This window comes from Magnolia sinica, chromosome 3 (genome assembly GCF_029962835.1).
Source record: "Magnolia sinica isolate HGM2019 chromosome 3, MsV1, whole genome shotgun sequence".
Taxonomy (NCBI): domain Eukaryota; kingdom Viridiplantae; phylum Streptophyta; class Magnoliopsida; order Magnoliales; family Magnoliaceae; genus Magnolia; species Magnolia sinica.
Window position 1 is genome coordinate 1,890,396 of NC_080575.1, and position 15,994 is coordinate 1,906,389.

The 15,994-nt window shown below is 42.2% G+C and overlaps 1 protein-coding gene across 2 annotated transcripts; it reads right to left on the bottom strand.

Annotated features, from left to right (window-relative positions):
* Nucleotides 1–1,277: 1,277 nt before the first annotated feature.
* LOC131239247 (uncharacterized protein At5g41620-like) lies at nt 1,278–5,341 on the bottom strand. 2 transcript variants are annotated; one of them, XM_058236852.1, is made up of 4 exons: nt 5,153–5,341; nt 4,084–4,604; nt 3,553–3,675; nt 1,278–2,885 (listed from the first exon to the last, which is right to left on the bottom strand). In XM_058236852.1, exons 2-4 carry the CDS (start codon nt 4,525–4,527, stop codon nt 1,422–1,424), a joined length of 2,031 nt encoding a protein of 676 aa, XP_058092835.1. In that variant the 5' UTR covers nt 4,528–4,604; nt 5,153–5,341; the 3' UTR covers nt 1,278–1,421. The 2 variants fall into 2 exon arrangements, with proteins under 2 accessions (XP_058092835.1, XP_058092836.1); XM_058236853.1 differs by lacking the exon at nt 5,153–5,341 and having other exon boundaries at nt 4,084–4,619.
* Nucleotides 5,342–15,994: the final 10,653 nt, after the last annotated feature.

Genomic DNA, 15,994 nt, shown 5'->3' on the forward strand with positions numbered 1-15,994 from the left:
CTCAAGTTGGCTGCACCAGAGGAAAAAGTGGGGAGGGAAATGCCTACCATTGAAACCTTCTCAGGGTCCACCTTAATGTATATACGCCATCCAAATTGTTCATAAGGTCATTCCCTCTTGTATGAACTTAAAAACACAAAAATATTAGCCTGATGCAACTTCTGTGCGCCCATGAATGTTTCATTGTCGGGTGTTAAATCCCCATTGCTTTCTGTCGTGTGGCCCACTTGAGTTTTGGATCTGCCTCAATTTTGGTCTTATGTCCGAACATGACATGACAAAATTGATGGATGAGGTGGATTTCTCATGAATATCAGTGGGCCCCATGGGTCTCAGGCAATCCACCCTGGCAGTCATCAATGTATTGAATCAAGTTGTCTTAACTTTCGCCAGCTATGACCATGATCTGAACAAGAAACTTGAAGAGCACTTTTGTGTCTGAATCAACTCAGAAGTGAACAGCTCGACAGAGTCAAGTTAGTGAGTTATTCTGGTATAAAATCATTTTCTTCAATGGTACAAGGCCTCCTTCAACAAAGAATTTCTCATAATACGGTTGGGAATGTAAACATATGAAATAAAAATTTGGTACTTGAACCATATCTAATGCACAGTAATACCAAAGGGTGTGTTTGGGTGCACTATCCAATCGAATCGCAATTGCTATTATAATAAAGTGGAAATAACCGGATTGCACATTTTCCTTCTTAAGCATTTATATTGAGCATTTGGACTTTGCGATTACATTATTTTCAAGCTGGACTTGGAAGCAGCGAATGCAATTTGAGTGTGGCTTCTGTTTCACTACGAATGCCAGAAACCATCATTACGAATGCTAGAAACCATCATTACTTTCTGGTATTTCCTATTGATTAAACTGAATTTTCGCAATTCAATTAACTCAGGCACCCCAACACAGCCTAAATGTTTGAACAAGCAAAACCTCAAGCACTACTAATCTCATTTGCAAATACTACAGGCAGTATGTAAGGACATTCACACAAATGTATGACATCTCGAACCGCTCATTTGGTGGGTCTCATCATAGAGGGGCCATACCCCAAAAATCATCCCCATTCGATGATCCTAACCTCCAACAGAAAAAGTTTTTTGAGGACCCAAAAAAGGAACAGTTGAGAAAGAACTGAGTGTTTTGCTTTCAATAGACAAAGTCCTCCGTTAGAGCAGTTAGGATCATCCAAACAGTCTGCTTCTGTGGCCCACCAATAATGTGCCGATTAGATGAAATGTTCAGATGTTGTATATTTGAGAAAATCTGATTCGCATCCTTCTTGCAAAACTCTAGAGTCAGTGAGTCTTTTGAACATTGATTCAATAGAAATCTAGGCCACTGAAGGAATCAGACTGAAATAAAACGAAGGCAAATGAACATGGCTGAACAATCCATACTCTTATGAGACTTATCTGCAATTTCTTACTTCTCGAGCTTTGGGTTGTCGTTTGGCTTCTGCTAATCTTGCCTCCAAACCATTCTCTCGGCTCCCTTTCACCGACTCTCCGACCGATCGTTCACGTGCTGCAACCACATCATCTTGAGTCGGCCACCGTTGGTCCCACTGCCTCGTTGGACTAGCAAAACCTTGGGCAAATCCAATCCTCGAACTGGAGAGTATGTGGTCTCTGAGACCCTTCATAGACTCATGTCTCCCCACTTCATCACTGTAATCTTTCTTCGGAATCTGCCTCTGAAGAAGACCACTGCTCTCAGACAATCTTTGTCGATTGGTCCCACCACTCCGACGTGAGCGATTTTCGATACCGAAGGCCCACTCAATTCCTTCCACCAAGCTTCTATCGTTAGAGATGCTGCTTCTCGTTGGAACTTTCTCAGATATTGATTTCCTCCTTATTTCCTCATCAACAGAAGCTCTCTTTCCATCTTCTCTTGATGCGCCAGTAGCATACCTCCATTTGCAGCTTTTCCTGTTGTTATCCATATTCAATTCAATCGAATGCAGATCACTTTCATTTGGCGAATCTTCTACCTCTTCTCCATCTTCTACTATTCCGTCTCCCTCTCCTTCTGTAATGCAATCGGCACCCAAACGTGTTTTGCTCAGACGGCTTACCTTCCATTCATCCCCAACCTCCAAACCCTCATGATTTCTATACCCGCTTCTCGTTTCCTTCGTCCTTTGCAGCTTCAAGAATGCTTCGAGCTCATTCCTTTGCTTATCAACAGCTGGGTTTTTCTCTTCATACTGAAACTTAGCTTCTGAGAGCTTCATTGGTGCTCTTTCCTCTCTTCGTATGTCCGTGAGCTGAAGCATTTCCCTCTCCTTCTCCATCTCTTCTCGAATCTTCAAAGACTCTCTCTTCAGTGTTTCTACTACTGCCTTGTCCTCTCCAATTCCCTTCGCTAATCCATCACAAACTCGTTCGACTCTCTCTCTTGCTCTTTTCTCGCTCTCGAGTTCTTTGATGGCATTCGACAGAGTGTTCTTTGTTTCAGCTAACTCTCTCCCAAGCTTCAAATTCAAACACTCAGCTCGTCTCCTCAGCTTCTTCTCGATTTCCAAGTCTCCAACTATGGATCGAATGGCGCCATTGATTTTTTCTTTCTCCTTGGTTTGCCATGCAGTCTTCTCTTCTGCAAACTGTTTCATCAAGTGATTGAATTCACCCCGGTTGGACCTTTGTTCTTGGATTAGCTGATCGACCTGCATGTGGGCCCGCTGGAGCTCAGCGTGAAGGGCCGAAACAAGGGACATGCTTGATGAATGCTGCTCTTCAACACTCCAGATGCGATCAAGTATTTTCAAGAGCTCTTTGGATGTTGTCAAACTGTTACTAACATCCTTTAAACGGTTCTTGGGTCCGACAATGGAGCCTGCAGGAGTAGGACCACGCGAACGTGTTTCAATCTGCAAGTGAACAGTGTATTCAGTACTTTGTAACAGGACCGTGTGTGAAAATTTCTTGGATAAAAAAATTGATTGAATCACACAATTTCTAAAAGAAACAAATGTTTTCTCATCTATTCAGATCAAATCCGTGCAGCATATATGAGAAGACAGCAAAAGAATTTATTCGCAAAGACATTAAGGCTGTGTTAGAATGTCCAAATTCAATTGAATTGCAATAATTAATCCAATAAGAGCAAATGACAAAGTCATTATGAAGTTCTTGTTCCCAAATTGCAATTACAACAATTCCATTTCCAACTTGAAACACAAGGAATTGTGATAATGTGTTTGGTTGCCATTCGGAACTAAAATTGTGCCTCCCACACTTCGGTCATTTCCTCTACACTGAATTGAATGAATTTCAATTCAGTTCAATAGAGCATGCAAACACACATATCATCGGAAATCTGAGGTGAGCTTGAAATTTTCAATCTGTACTGTTCAGATTTCAAGTTTTACATTCTCTAGATGGTATCTACAAGCAGTTAGACCATATAATAACCAGAATTATCCAAAATCATCACATCAAAGAAACCAATAAAGATCACATTCACATTGAAAAATCAAATTCAAATTAAGAATAAGGACTTAAAAAAGGGATTGAAAAGAGTAGAATCTGAGATACCTCCATTAAACTAGCATTGCTTGGAGAATCGAGACCTCCACCAATCCGCTCATTCAGCCTAATTTTCTGAGAGATTATTGACATTCTTCTCCTAACACTACCGGTTCCTGAACGGTCCACCCTCTACAAAATCGAGAAAGAGACAAAACAAAGAATTTCAATAACATCTATTGCATGAGCAACATAGATCGTGTTTGGATATGCAAGTGAGCTGAATTGCAATAAAGTGGAATGACAAAATTATAATTTCTTTGACATTCATATTGACGGCATTGGCTCCAAACAGCAATTATGTTACTTTCAAGCTGGAATTGAAAGAAACCCAAATGCAATTTCAGGGCTACTTCCTTATTGTGAATCCTCAAAAGATCATTATCGTTCACAATAAATTTCGCTTGTATATCCAAATGCAGCCAAGGAGAAGCAAACTGAAGCAGCTCAGCATTCTATCATCGAATGAAAATGAATTCAAACATTTGCAAACCTTTAACCCAAAATCATCAAAAAGATCATTCAAGAAGAGAAATCCACCTCTGAGCTGGGGCTATGCGACGGATCGGACAAATGTGGAGGGAGAGAACCTGATCGAGTAGACCTTGCAATGTGGTCTCTCCGTCTCATCTCATTCTCAAAATCTCTTCTCTCCTGTAAATCCTCCTTCACTCGCGGCGATGGGACCTCATTCAATCCCCACAAGGTGGCAGCAAGCTTCCGGGCAGAAACCGGAGCTTGCTTTGCTCTACTGCTGGTGTGCGATGGAGGGCATCTCGGAGTTTTGGGGATGCCCACCATCGAAGATGGTGATCTGGAGCCCATCTTCCACGGAGTGCTCGATCCTCCTCTCTTCCTGACCAAAACAGCCCGTTTGAAACGGTAATTCTGCAGCACTGATGATGTGGACGACGAAGATGAGCAGCCGCGTTTTCGGATCTTGCAGCCGATCAAACTTTCGAGATCACGATTCTGCCTCAGCATTCTGCAATTTGGGTTTTTGATTTCTATCTAAATGGCAAAAAGATGTGCTTTGATCGCACGGCTCGTTTTCAACTTCTCTGGAGATGAGAGGAAAAAAGAAAAAAGAAAAAAAAAATCGTAGCTTTGAGAACAAAATGGTTCTGTAGGATTCAAATAATCCGAAGCTTTGATCCTATAAACAGCAAAAACCCATCACTTCATTTCGATTTTTGGACTATTTACTACTGAGAAAAAAAAATCAGATTTTATCGAAATGGGGTTTGCCAGTTGCTTTGATCCCTTTTGAATACTGAGAAGAAGAGAAACATAGAGATTTCATGGAAATGATTGTAATTCTCAGAAAGATTGAAAGGTGAAGAACTTAAACCAATGACAGTAATCTCCCGATCTACGATGGAATCTCAGAAGATTAAACACCAAAACCATGAAATCAATCATCAGAACGGCGAAAACCCATCACTGCAATTGTCATAAGAATCTCGAAAATTCCCAAAAATCCTATCAGTGATAGACACGGATTTTTAAATTAACCGTCTGAGAATACCACGGAAATGCGAAAAAAAAAAGAACCCGAACGCATAAACCTAATCGGTTTCTAATCCTCTCAAAACGATAAAAATCTTACCTTTGATTGAATGGATCGGGAGCTTAAAACCAAGATCTCAGACCACCCATTGATGATCTCAGCAGAAGGACGAAAACCCATTTCTAGATCGAATCAAAGACTCCAGAAATCTTCTGATTTTCTTCCTGTATTCTCTCCAAATTTACCCTGAGAGAGAGAGAGAGAGAGAGAGAGAGAGAGAGAGAGGCTTGAATAAGCAGAGCTTTTGATTTCTTTCCTTCTAAAAACGGTGGCAGCCGATGAAAGTACGTTAAAGAGCTTTAGCGGGAAAAGGGCAGGTACACCGCATTGTACCCAAAACGGTACTGCTCCGTAGACGATTTGAACGAACGACTGGAGTGAAAGACCTGACCGTTAGATGAGGTCCACCAATGATCACATGCATTCCAAGGGAGGGAAATTACCATACGTTCGAGCAATGAGGGGTCCACCATGATGTGTGAGTTCCATCCAATCCGTCCATTAGATGTGCCTCCCAATGTTATGAACATGGGAAAAAAGTCCAGTCTTATCCATCACTCAGGTAGGCCACACCAAAGGTAGCAACAGTTATAGAAGCTCCCATATTGAATGTGGGGTCTACAGTGATTTTTTAATGTCATCCAACCCAATCATCATGTGTGTCCCACCAGGATGAAGGGACGCACCCAAACTCAAGCCATTCCAAAATTTAGATAGGCGAAAAATAAGTGAATATATAGGTTTTAACCGTGATTGTACATTGCTTTCTGTGGTGTGTCCCACCTGAGTTTTTGATAGGGATGGTTATTGGTGTGTACAGTGATCATAAGGAGGCGTACCTAATGTACGGTTTGGATTCTATGTAAACATCACAAGTGGGCTCCACACAACTCAATGGATAAAACTCACATGATCATTCTCCGGTCCACCTGCACGAAATGACTGACCAGTAATAAACCAATCACTCTATAATACTTCTTGAGGAAGTGGAATCTAGCCGCTAGCGTTTTCCTCATTCCCCATCACACGTGGCGATGGGACAGACATGTTCGGGATCCAAGCCGCTCATCAAACGAGACCCACCAGGTAGCTTGAGACCTGCCTAGGCACACAGCTGATTGCATCTCCTGAGGTGTATGCAACCGGTCCCAACCTTTACCCGCCCCGGAATCCCCTACGACGGCTGCTGTAGAAAGTGCATGCAAGATCTAAGCTCTATCGAATTCGTAGTGATGTATTTTGAAAATCCACTCCGTCCATCGTTTTCTACACATATTTTTACCATATTTAAAGAATTTAAACGCTATATAAAACTACAACAAGGGAAAAATATAAACTGATGCCTAAAAGCTCTAAATTCGCACGGTGGTCCTCACCTGATGAATTTATTGGAAGGAACATGACAGAAAATGTGGGGCCCAGGGAAGTTTCTAAGTTGGGCGTCTCTCTCTACTGTTTTCCCGTGGTGGGCCCACATAACTCGGGTGTTGCACCGTCTCCGTGGAACAGGTGCGATGAAGAACAAGACCCTTTCCTTGTCGACACAAGCTTTTTGACTCGTGGTGGGCCCAGTGGTGTTTGGTCCTGGACAAACCATGGCCCATCCCATATGCGATCCTACGTGTAGAGGTTGGTGATAAGAAAGTGCAAGAAGCGGGTCCCACCTAGGGGCAGGAAAGAGCTTTGCTAAGCACACCTGCGTGTACATGATAACTCATGTACACTCCACCACATCTGCCGGCGTTGAAGATAGGTGTGAAATCCCAGCCGTTCATCGTGTTGATCTGACCGTGTAGACATTCTTGCTTTTAAGAAAATCTGACCCGTTCAGAAGGTAGGTCCCGTTATTAGAAACAGGTGGATGGGTAAGAAAACTTCATCCAAATTTTTTTTACAGCCGTACATTTGTTTTGTAAACTTTGATCCCACGTGCGGTGGATCGATGTGATTCTTGAGCCGGTGCATCTACATATTGGTAGCCCTCTGATGGATGGATCAGATCTCTCTTGCATCTGTGGCGTGTGCATGAGCTGCCTCGTACACGTGTGTGTACAGCTCATGGTTCCGTTATCCATACCATTTGTCTTTTGCACCCTACAATCAATGGACCACGTCAATAATCCAGATTGGATTGTCGTGGGCACCAATGTCAGGTCTTCTCTGTCATACCGGTACCATTCCTGCACTTCTCTTCTCAGCCGTCCATTTGTAGGCCTTGAGTTGAAAGGTTAGGAATGTTCTGTTAGTAGATTGTTTGGTTCGCTCTCCATCCACGATGAGGTCAAACCGATCAATGGTCTGGATTAGCATGATTCCTCTTACCAACATTGAAGGTGGGTGTTAATGCCATAAACAATGGGGAGCGGATTAGGTGCGGCACCGTGGAGCCTTCCTTTATGTCCCGTATGAGAAATTTGCGACTGTACGACCCATTTATGGCCCATTTAGGAACCCCGCCCGGACGGTAACCTGTCAGGGCGGTAATCTGTGGGGCCCATGTGATGTAATTATTTTTATCCACGCCGTTCATATTTTTTATCAGATCATTTTAAGTTATGAGCCAAAAACTGAGGCATTCAAAGAGATTAAGTGGACCACAAAGTGGGGATTAAATTTTCACCATTAAAAACTTCTTAGGAGCTGGAGAAGTTTCGGATCAAGCTGATATTTGCTTTTTTACTTCATCCACGTCTACATTACCTTATGAATATGTTGGATGGTAAAAAAACAACACCATGTTCCTTAGAAAGGTTTCAACGGTGGGTGTCATTATCACTGCTTCTTCCTTTGGTGTGGTCAATTGGAGCTGTGGACCTGCTTTATTTTTATGATCAGACCTTAAAATGATATAAGAAAAGCGATGAACAGTGCAGATAAAATACTGATATCACTTTGGCCCCACGTAGCGCTGCCAGGACAGATTACCCGGAGGAGGTAGGACGCAATCCGTGTCCGTATTCTATATCCACGCCGTGTGTGTATATATATATAGTTGAACATTATTGAGCCACGAGACTTTTGGATCAAGCTGATAATTATATATATAGTTGAACATTATTGAGCCACGAGACTTTTGGATCAAGCTGATAATTATTTTTCCCTTCATCCAGATTTTTCCTGCCCTTATCAACAGGTTGGATGGTAATAAAAATCAGGGTGGGCCAGATCCATAGCTCAACTGGCAGACTGAGTGGAGATACCTCGTTTCAACACCTGAGGTCTTGGTGTCGATCCCTAGCGGGGGTGGCTAACATGGAGTGTGTGTACTGACATGAGTGTGTACTAACAAGCTAAACCAAAAAACAAAAAAACAGGAAAAAAAGGGTGGCCCTACAGTAAGGATCGCACCTAATCCGTTCCTTAAATAATGGCTTGTAAAAAGTAAAAAGTAATTTAAAAATATTTCAGTAGCCTAGAGCAGTATGTGTTATAGTGCTTTTATTTGCATTGGGACATTTAGACCGTCCAGCCCATTGATCCAGACCGTTACTGTACATTCCATGTGTTACCACGCAAATATCACAGAAATCTGACAAATATTAACCATCTGATCGAAGGCATTTAATATGGACGGTGAATATTGTTTACACAAAAGTAGATCGGACCAACGATTTGTTAGGAGCCATCATGGATTGCCTATCATTCTAAAAAAATCACTTTGTTAGGATATGATAACCATGACACCCATGGCTTGGGAAAGGGCGATTCGAATTCGGTATTGACCGTGATCGGTGCTGGAGCGGCTCCATGGGCCCTACCATCATTTATGTTTTTATACACTCGGTCCGTACATTTTCCAGATCATTTGGGATATGAACCTAAAAACTAGCAGATACAAATCTCAGGTGGACTACACCACAGGAAATAGTGGTGACTGAACTCTCGACATTAAAAAGTTCCTATGGCCCACTCCAATGTTTATTTTCCATCCAACCAGTTGACAAGATCACATAGGCCTGGATGAAGGGACAAGATCGAAGACCTGTGATCCCTGAGATTTGGATTTATATCATTTTTGTAATAATGCCTTAAAATGAGCTGACAAATGAATGGGTAGCATAGATAAAACGCTTACATTATTGTAGGGCCATGGCAAGGATCTCGGTACTGGAGGGGTCATTACCAAATCAGAGTCCTGAAAAGGTATGGCTACAGTGAAAAAGACCAAATCAAGGATGGATTGGATCATCAATCAGTGTGATTTTTGCTTACTACTCTATTAAATATGTTCTATACTTAATAAATGGTCCAGATCGATTGATTAGACTGTCTATGTGAACCATTGGAACTAGGAGTACTATAACTTCCAGTGCTGTGAGAGCACTGGAGCATTTCTCAAAGTAATTTGCTTTCTTCACTTGTATTTTGGACAACTAAGATGAGCTGTTACGTTGAATTATTTTCAAATTTCAAACCTCGGTCTTGGGTATATTCGTTATTTCAGCTAACTTCAGTGGCCTTTTGTGTTACGAGAATTGATACTCCGGTAGAGGGTGATGCTCCATACGCATGAACACAGGGATTAATCACGGAAAGTATATCAACGTCAAATGAAACAAGTCAAATAATAGGACTACCTTGGAAGCATGATAAGCAGAAAAACACTCTGAATGTACGATCCTAAAGCGATGATTGATGGACAACTACTGGACGGCTCAAACGTAAAGAAATGAACGGTCCAAAGTCAACCAACATTTGTCTACCAATACAAGGTCAAGATAGTTTAATTAATCTTACTTTGTGGATGTAACTATCTACGGTGGGTCCCAGTATTAGGGCTGTTTTACGTATATGACACGTGTACAAATCTGTGTGCAAGAATACGGAGCTCACGCTCTGAAGGACTACCAAATAACTGATCTTTATGTGCGGAAGGGTACCGTCGGCAGTCGCACGCGGAAGCATGGTACCCATTGAAAAGTCCAGGACCTTCAAGAGTTAAATCGGGCTCGGTATTTACCCCACGGTACGGAGATTCCAGTACTGGTCGGTTACGTGGGTTCACTTTGATGAACGTGTTTTACCCACCTTGTCCATCCATTTTATCAGCTCGATTTAGACACATCACAGACACAATGGTGATTGCCCGCTCACCGAGTGAATCAACAAGGAAGTTGGCCTTTGGGACGAGTGAAGTGCAAAAATGAGACCTAAATGATCATGTCTTTGAATAGTTCAAATTGTGAATAAGCGAAGTTACATGCATGCAAAAAGTGACCGTGGAGTGAAGGGAATTGACCGCGAAATGCCTCGAAACGACCGTGAATCAACACGAAATTGTTTGGAATAACCGCGAAATGCATGGGAATGATCATGGTTTGAAGCGAATTGACCGCGAAATGCATGTAAATGACCGTGGAGTGAGGCGAATTGACCGCGAAATGCCTCGAAACGACCGTGAATCAACACGGAATTGTTTGGGATGACCGCGAAATGCATGGTAATGATCATGGTTTGAAGCGAATTGACCGCGAAATGCATGCAACTGACCGTGGAGTGAAGGGAATTGACCGCGAAATGCCTCGAAACGACCGTGAATCAACACGGAATTGTTTGGGATGACAGTGAAATGCATGGGAATGATCATGGTTTGAAGCGAATTGACCGCGAAATGCATGCAACTGACCATGGAGTGAAGGGAATTGACCGCGAAATGCCTCGAAACGACCGTGAATCAACACGAAATTGTTTGGGATGACTGCGAAATGCATGGTAATGATCATGGTTTGAAGCGATTTGACGGTGAAATGCATGCAAATGACCGTAGAGTGAAGGGAATTGACCGCGAAATGCCTCGAAACGACCGTGAATCAACACGGAATTGTTTGGGATGACAGTGAAATGCATGGGAATGATCATGGTTTGAAGCGAATTGACCGCGAAATGCATGCAACTGACCGTGGAGTGAAGGGAATTGACCGCGAAATGCCTCGAAACAACCGTGAATCAACACGGAATTGTTTGGGATGACAGGAAAATGCATGGTAATGATCATGGTTTGAAACGAATTGACCGCGAAATGCATGCAACTGATCGTGGAGTGCCTCGAAACGACCGTGAATCAACACGGAATTGTTTGGGATGACTGTGAAATGCATGGGAATGATCATGGTTTGAAGCGAATTCACCGCAAAATATATGCAAATGACCATGCAACTTAAGAGACAAGAAGAAGCACACTTTAAACACAACTTGAAAAACATGGAGTGTGTACCGACATGGGTGTGTACTAACAAGAAAGTAAAACAAAAAAATATATATAAAAAAAATACATTAGAAAAAAAACAGAAAAATTACACTTCGATATATCGAATAGAACACGATATATCGAAACTCTTCGATATAATCGAAACCTAATCGATTAATGGTAGAGTAAGTTGTCGATTATATCGAAATCTAGTCGATATAATATTAGTAAGTCATCCTTACAACCGACCGATATATCGACTATTATTCGATTGATCGAAAATAGTCACACACTGTCCAGCGACAAAATACTTTTTAAATTGTATTATCGATATAATCGAGTAGATGTCGATATATCGAGGTATCGATATATCGACTAGATTTCGATATATCGAAAATTGTCAGAAAATGTCCAGCGTCGAACTGCTTTTTTAGTGCAATTTTTTTCTTTTTTTCTAATGTGTTTTTTTTTATATTTTTTTTGTTTTACTTTTTTAGGTTAGCTTGTTAGTACACACCCATGTCGGTACACACTCCATGTTTTCCAAGTTGTGTTCATAGTGTGCTTCTTCTAGTCTCTTAAGTTGTATGGTCATTTGCATGCATTTTGCGGTCAAATCGCTTCAAACCATTATCATTCCCATGCATTTCATAGTCATCCCAACCAATTCCGTGTTGATTCACGGTCGTTTCGAGGCATTTCGCGGTCAATACCCTTCACTTCATGGTCATTTGCATGCATTTTGCGGTCAAATCGCTTCAAACCATGATCATTCCCATGCATTTCACAATCATCCCAAACAATTCCGTGTTGATTCACGGTCGTTTCGAGGCATTTCGCGGTCAATTCGCTTCACTCCACGGTCATTTACATGCATTTCGCGGTCAATTCGCTGCAAACCATGATCATTCCCATGCATTTCGCGGTCATTCCAAACAATTCCGTGTTGATTCACGGTTGTTTCGAGGCATTTCGCGGTCAATTCCCTTCACTCCACTGTTAGCCGATTGCATGCATTTCATAAATCGCTTCAAACCATGATCATTCCTATGCATTTCGCTTATTATCCCAAACAATTCCGTGTTGATTCACTATTGCTTCGAGGCATTTCGCACAATTCGCTTCACTCCACATTGCATGCATTTCGCGGTCAATTCTTTTCACACCTTGATCAGTCCACTGGTTTTCTCTGTCATTCCAAACAATTCCGTGTTGATTCACGGTCGTTTCGAGGCATTTCGCGGTCAATTTCCTTCACTCTACGGTCAGTTGCATGCATTTCGCGGTCAATTCACTTCAAACCATGATCATTACCATGCATTTCGCGGTCATCCCAAACAATTCCGTGTTGATTCACGCTTCGAGGCATTTCGCGGCAATTCCCTTCACTCCACGGCCATTTGCATGCATTTTCACAATTCGCTTCAAACCATGATCATTCCCATGCATTTCGCCATCCCAAACAATTCCGTGTTGATTCACTATCGTTTCGAGATTTCACGGACAATTCGCTTCACTCCACGGCCATTTACATGCATTTCGCGATCAATTCGCTTCAAACCATGATCATTCCCATGCATTTCATTGTCATTCCAAACAATTCCGTGTTGATTCACTGACGGTTTTGAGGCATTTCGCGGTTAATTCCCTTCACTCCACGGTCATTTGCATGCGTTTCACAATTCGCTTCAAACCATGATCATTCCCATGCACTTCACTCCCCAAACAATTCCGTGTTGATTCACTTTCAAATCATTTCGCGGCAATTCGCTTCACTCCACAGTCATTTACATGCATTTCGCGGTCAATTCGCTTCAAACCATGATCATTCCCATGCATTTCGCGGTCATTCCAAACAATTTCGTGTTGATTCACGGTCGTTTCGAGGCATTTCGCGGTCAATTCCCTTCACTCCACGGTCAGTTGCATGCATTTCGCGGTTAATTCGCTTCAAACCATGATCATTCCCATGCATTTTCCTGTCATCCCAAACAATTCCGTGTTGATTCATGGTCGTTTCGAGGCATTTCGCGGTCAATTCGCTTCACTCCACGGTCAGTTGCATGCATTTCGCGGTCAATTCACTTCAAACCATGATCATTCCCATGCATTTCACTGTCATCCCAAACAATTCCGTGTTGATTCACGGTCGTTTCGAGGCATTTCGCGGTCAATTCCCTTCACTCCACGGTCATTTGCATGCATTTCGCAGTCAATTCGCTTCAAACCATGATCATTCCAATGCATTTCGCGGTCATCCCAAACAATTCCGTGTTGATTCACGGTCGTTTCGAGGCATTTCGCGGTCAATTCGCTTCACTCCACGGTCATTTACATGCATTTCGCGGTCAATTCGCTTCAAACCATGATCATTCCCATGCATTTCGCGGTCATTCCAAACAATTCCGTGTTGATTCACGGTCGTTTGGAGGCATTTCGCGGTCAATTCCCTTCACTCCACGGTCAGTTGCATGTCGCGGTCAATTCGCTTCAAACCATGATCATTCCCATGCATTTCGCAGTCATCCCAAACAATTCCGTGTTGATTCACGGTCGTTTCGAGGCATTTCGTGGTCAATTCGCTTCACTCCACGGTCATTTACATGCATTTTATGGTCAATTCGCTTCAAACCATGATCATTCCCATGCATTTCACTGTCATCCCAAACAATTCCGTGTTGATTCACTATTGTTTCGAGGCATTTCACAATTCGCCTCACCGCACGGCCATTGCATGCATTTCGACAATTCACTTCAAACCATGATCATTCCCATGCACTTCACGGTCGTCCCCAAACAATTCCGTGTTGATTCACTGGTCGTTTCGAGGCATTTCATGGACAATTCGCTTCACTCCACCGGCCATTTACATGCATTTCGCGGTCAATTCGCTTCAAACCATGATCATTCCCATGCATTTCGCGGTCATTCCAAACAATTCCGTGTTGATTCACGGTCGTTTCGAGGCATTTAACGGTCAATTCCCTTCACTTCACGGTCATTTGCATGCATTTCGCAGTCAATTCGCTTCAAACCATGATCATTCCCATGCATTTCACTGTCATCCCAAACAATTCCGTGTTGATTCACGGTCGTTTGAGGCATTTCATGGTACGGTCAATTCCCTTCACCTTCACGGTCAGTTGCATGCATTTCGCGGTCAATTCGCTTCAAACCATGATCATTCCCATGCACTTCACGGTTGTCCCAAACAATTCCGTGTTGATTCACGGTCGTTTCGAGGCATTTCGCAGTCAATTCGCTTCACTTCACGGTCATTTGCATGCATTTCGCGATCAATTCGCTTCAAACCATGATCATTCCCATGCATTTCACGGTCGTCCCAAACAATTCCGTGTTGATTCACGGTCGTTTCGAGGCATTTCACTGTCAATTCCCTTCACTTGACGATCATTTGCATGCATTTTACAGCCAAATCACTTCAAACCATGATCATTCCCATGCATTTCACGGTCGTCCCAAACAATTCCATGTTGATTCACGGTCATTTAGAGGCATTTCGCGGTCAATTCCCTTCACTTCACGGTCAGTTGCATGCATTTCGCGCCCAAATCACTTCAAACCATGATCATTCCCATGCATTTCACGGTCGTCCCAAACAATTTCGTGTTGATTCACGGTCGTTTCTAGGCATTTTGCGGTCAATTCCCTTCACTTCACGGTCATTTGCATGCATTTCGCGCTCAAATCGCATCAATTCGTGATCAGCGGTCGGTTGCATGCAACTGACCGTGAAGTGAAGGGAATTGACCACGAAATGCCTCGAAACGACCGTGAATCAACACGGAATTGTTTGGGATGACCGTGAAGTGCATGGGATTGATCATGGTTTGAAGTGATTTGAGCGCGAAATGCATGCAAATGATCGTGAAGTGAAGGGAATCGACCGCAAAGTGCTCCAAACGACCGCGAATCAACACGAAATAATTTGGGATGACCGTGAAATGCATGGAATTGTCCGTGAAGTGGAGGGAATTGACGGCGAAATGCATGGAAATGACCACGAACTGATTGAAATTGACCGCAAAGTGAATGAAATGGATTTTCGACCATCGACCTGATGGAATCTTAGAAAATAACTAGGTTAGTTGGCTAAAGTATCTTCTCCTACCCCAAAATCATATAGGGTACATCAAGTAACTAATTTTGGTTTATAAGATATTCTTGTTGAATGAATAGAGAAATAAAATAAAAAAAGAGAGATTTTTTTTATATGCTTATATATACATATTTATATAAATATGTATTAGAGAAATTGTAAGTAGAATAAAGTTCTCCATGTAAAAAGAAAAACTAAAAATAAAAAATAAAAAAATAAAAAATTTGCTTAGACTTTTACGGACTACGATTATGGCTACGGCTATCATCATTAGCTATATCTTCGATACATATCGAATACACTTCGATTAATCGAAAATTGCAGGATTTTTTATGCAAAGTTGCTGGACAGTTTTGGACCTTTTCCGATTAATCGAAAAACATTCGATATATCGAAGTATATATCGAAGGACCTTCGATGTATAGTAGAGGACATATTGAAAAAGCATTGGCTGCGGTTATCGCTACGGTTATAATCCGTAGCCAAAGATACCAGCTCTTTTTTTTCCTTGTTGTAATCCCCACCGCCTCTGTGGGTCCTTTTATGAGGTATGTGTTATATCCAAACCGTCCAT

Bases quoted from the DNA above. Each gene is read 5' to 3' on its own strand.
- LOC131239247 (XM_058236852.1), bottom strand. From the start codon at position 4,527: ATGCTGAGGCAGAATCGTGATCTCGAAAGTTTGATCGGCTGCAAGATC. The intron at 3,676-4,083 runs GTGGATTTCTCT...TCGATTTTGTAG, and splicing joins CGCATAGCCCCAGCTCAGAG to AGGGTGGACCGTTCAGGAAC. The intron at 2,886-3,552 runs GTATCTCAGATT...GTTCACTTGCAG, and splicing joins GCAATGCTAGTTTAATGGAG to ATTGAAACACGTTCGCGTGG.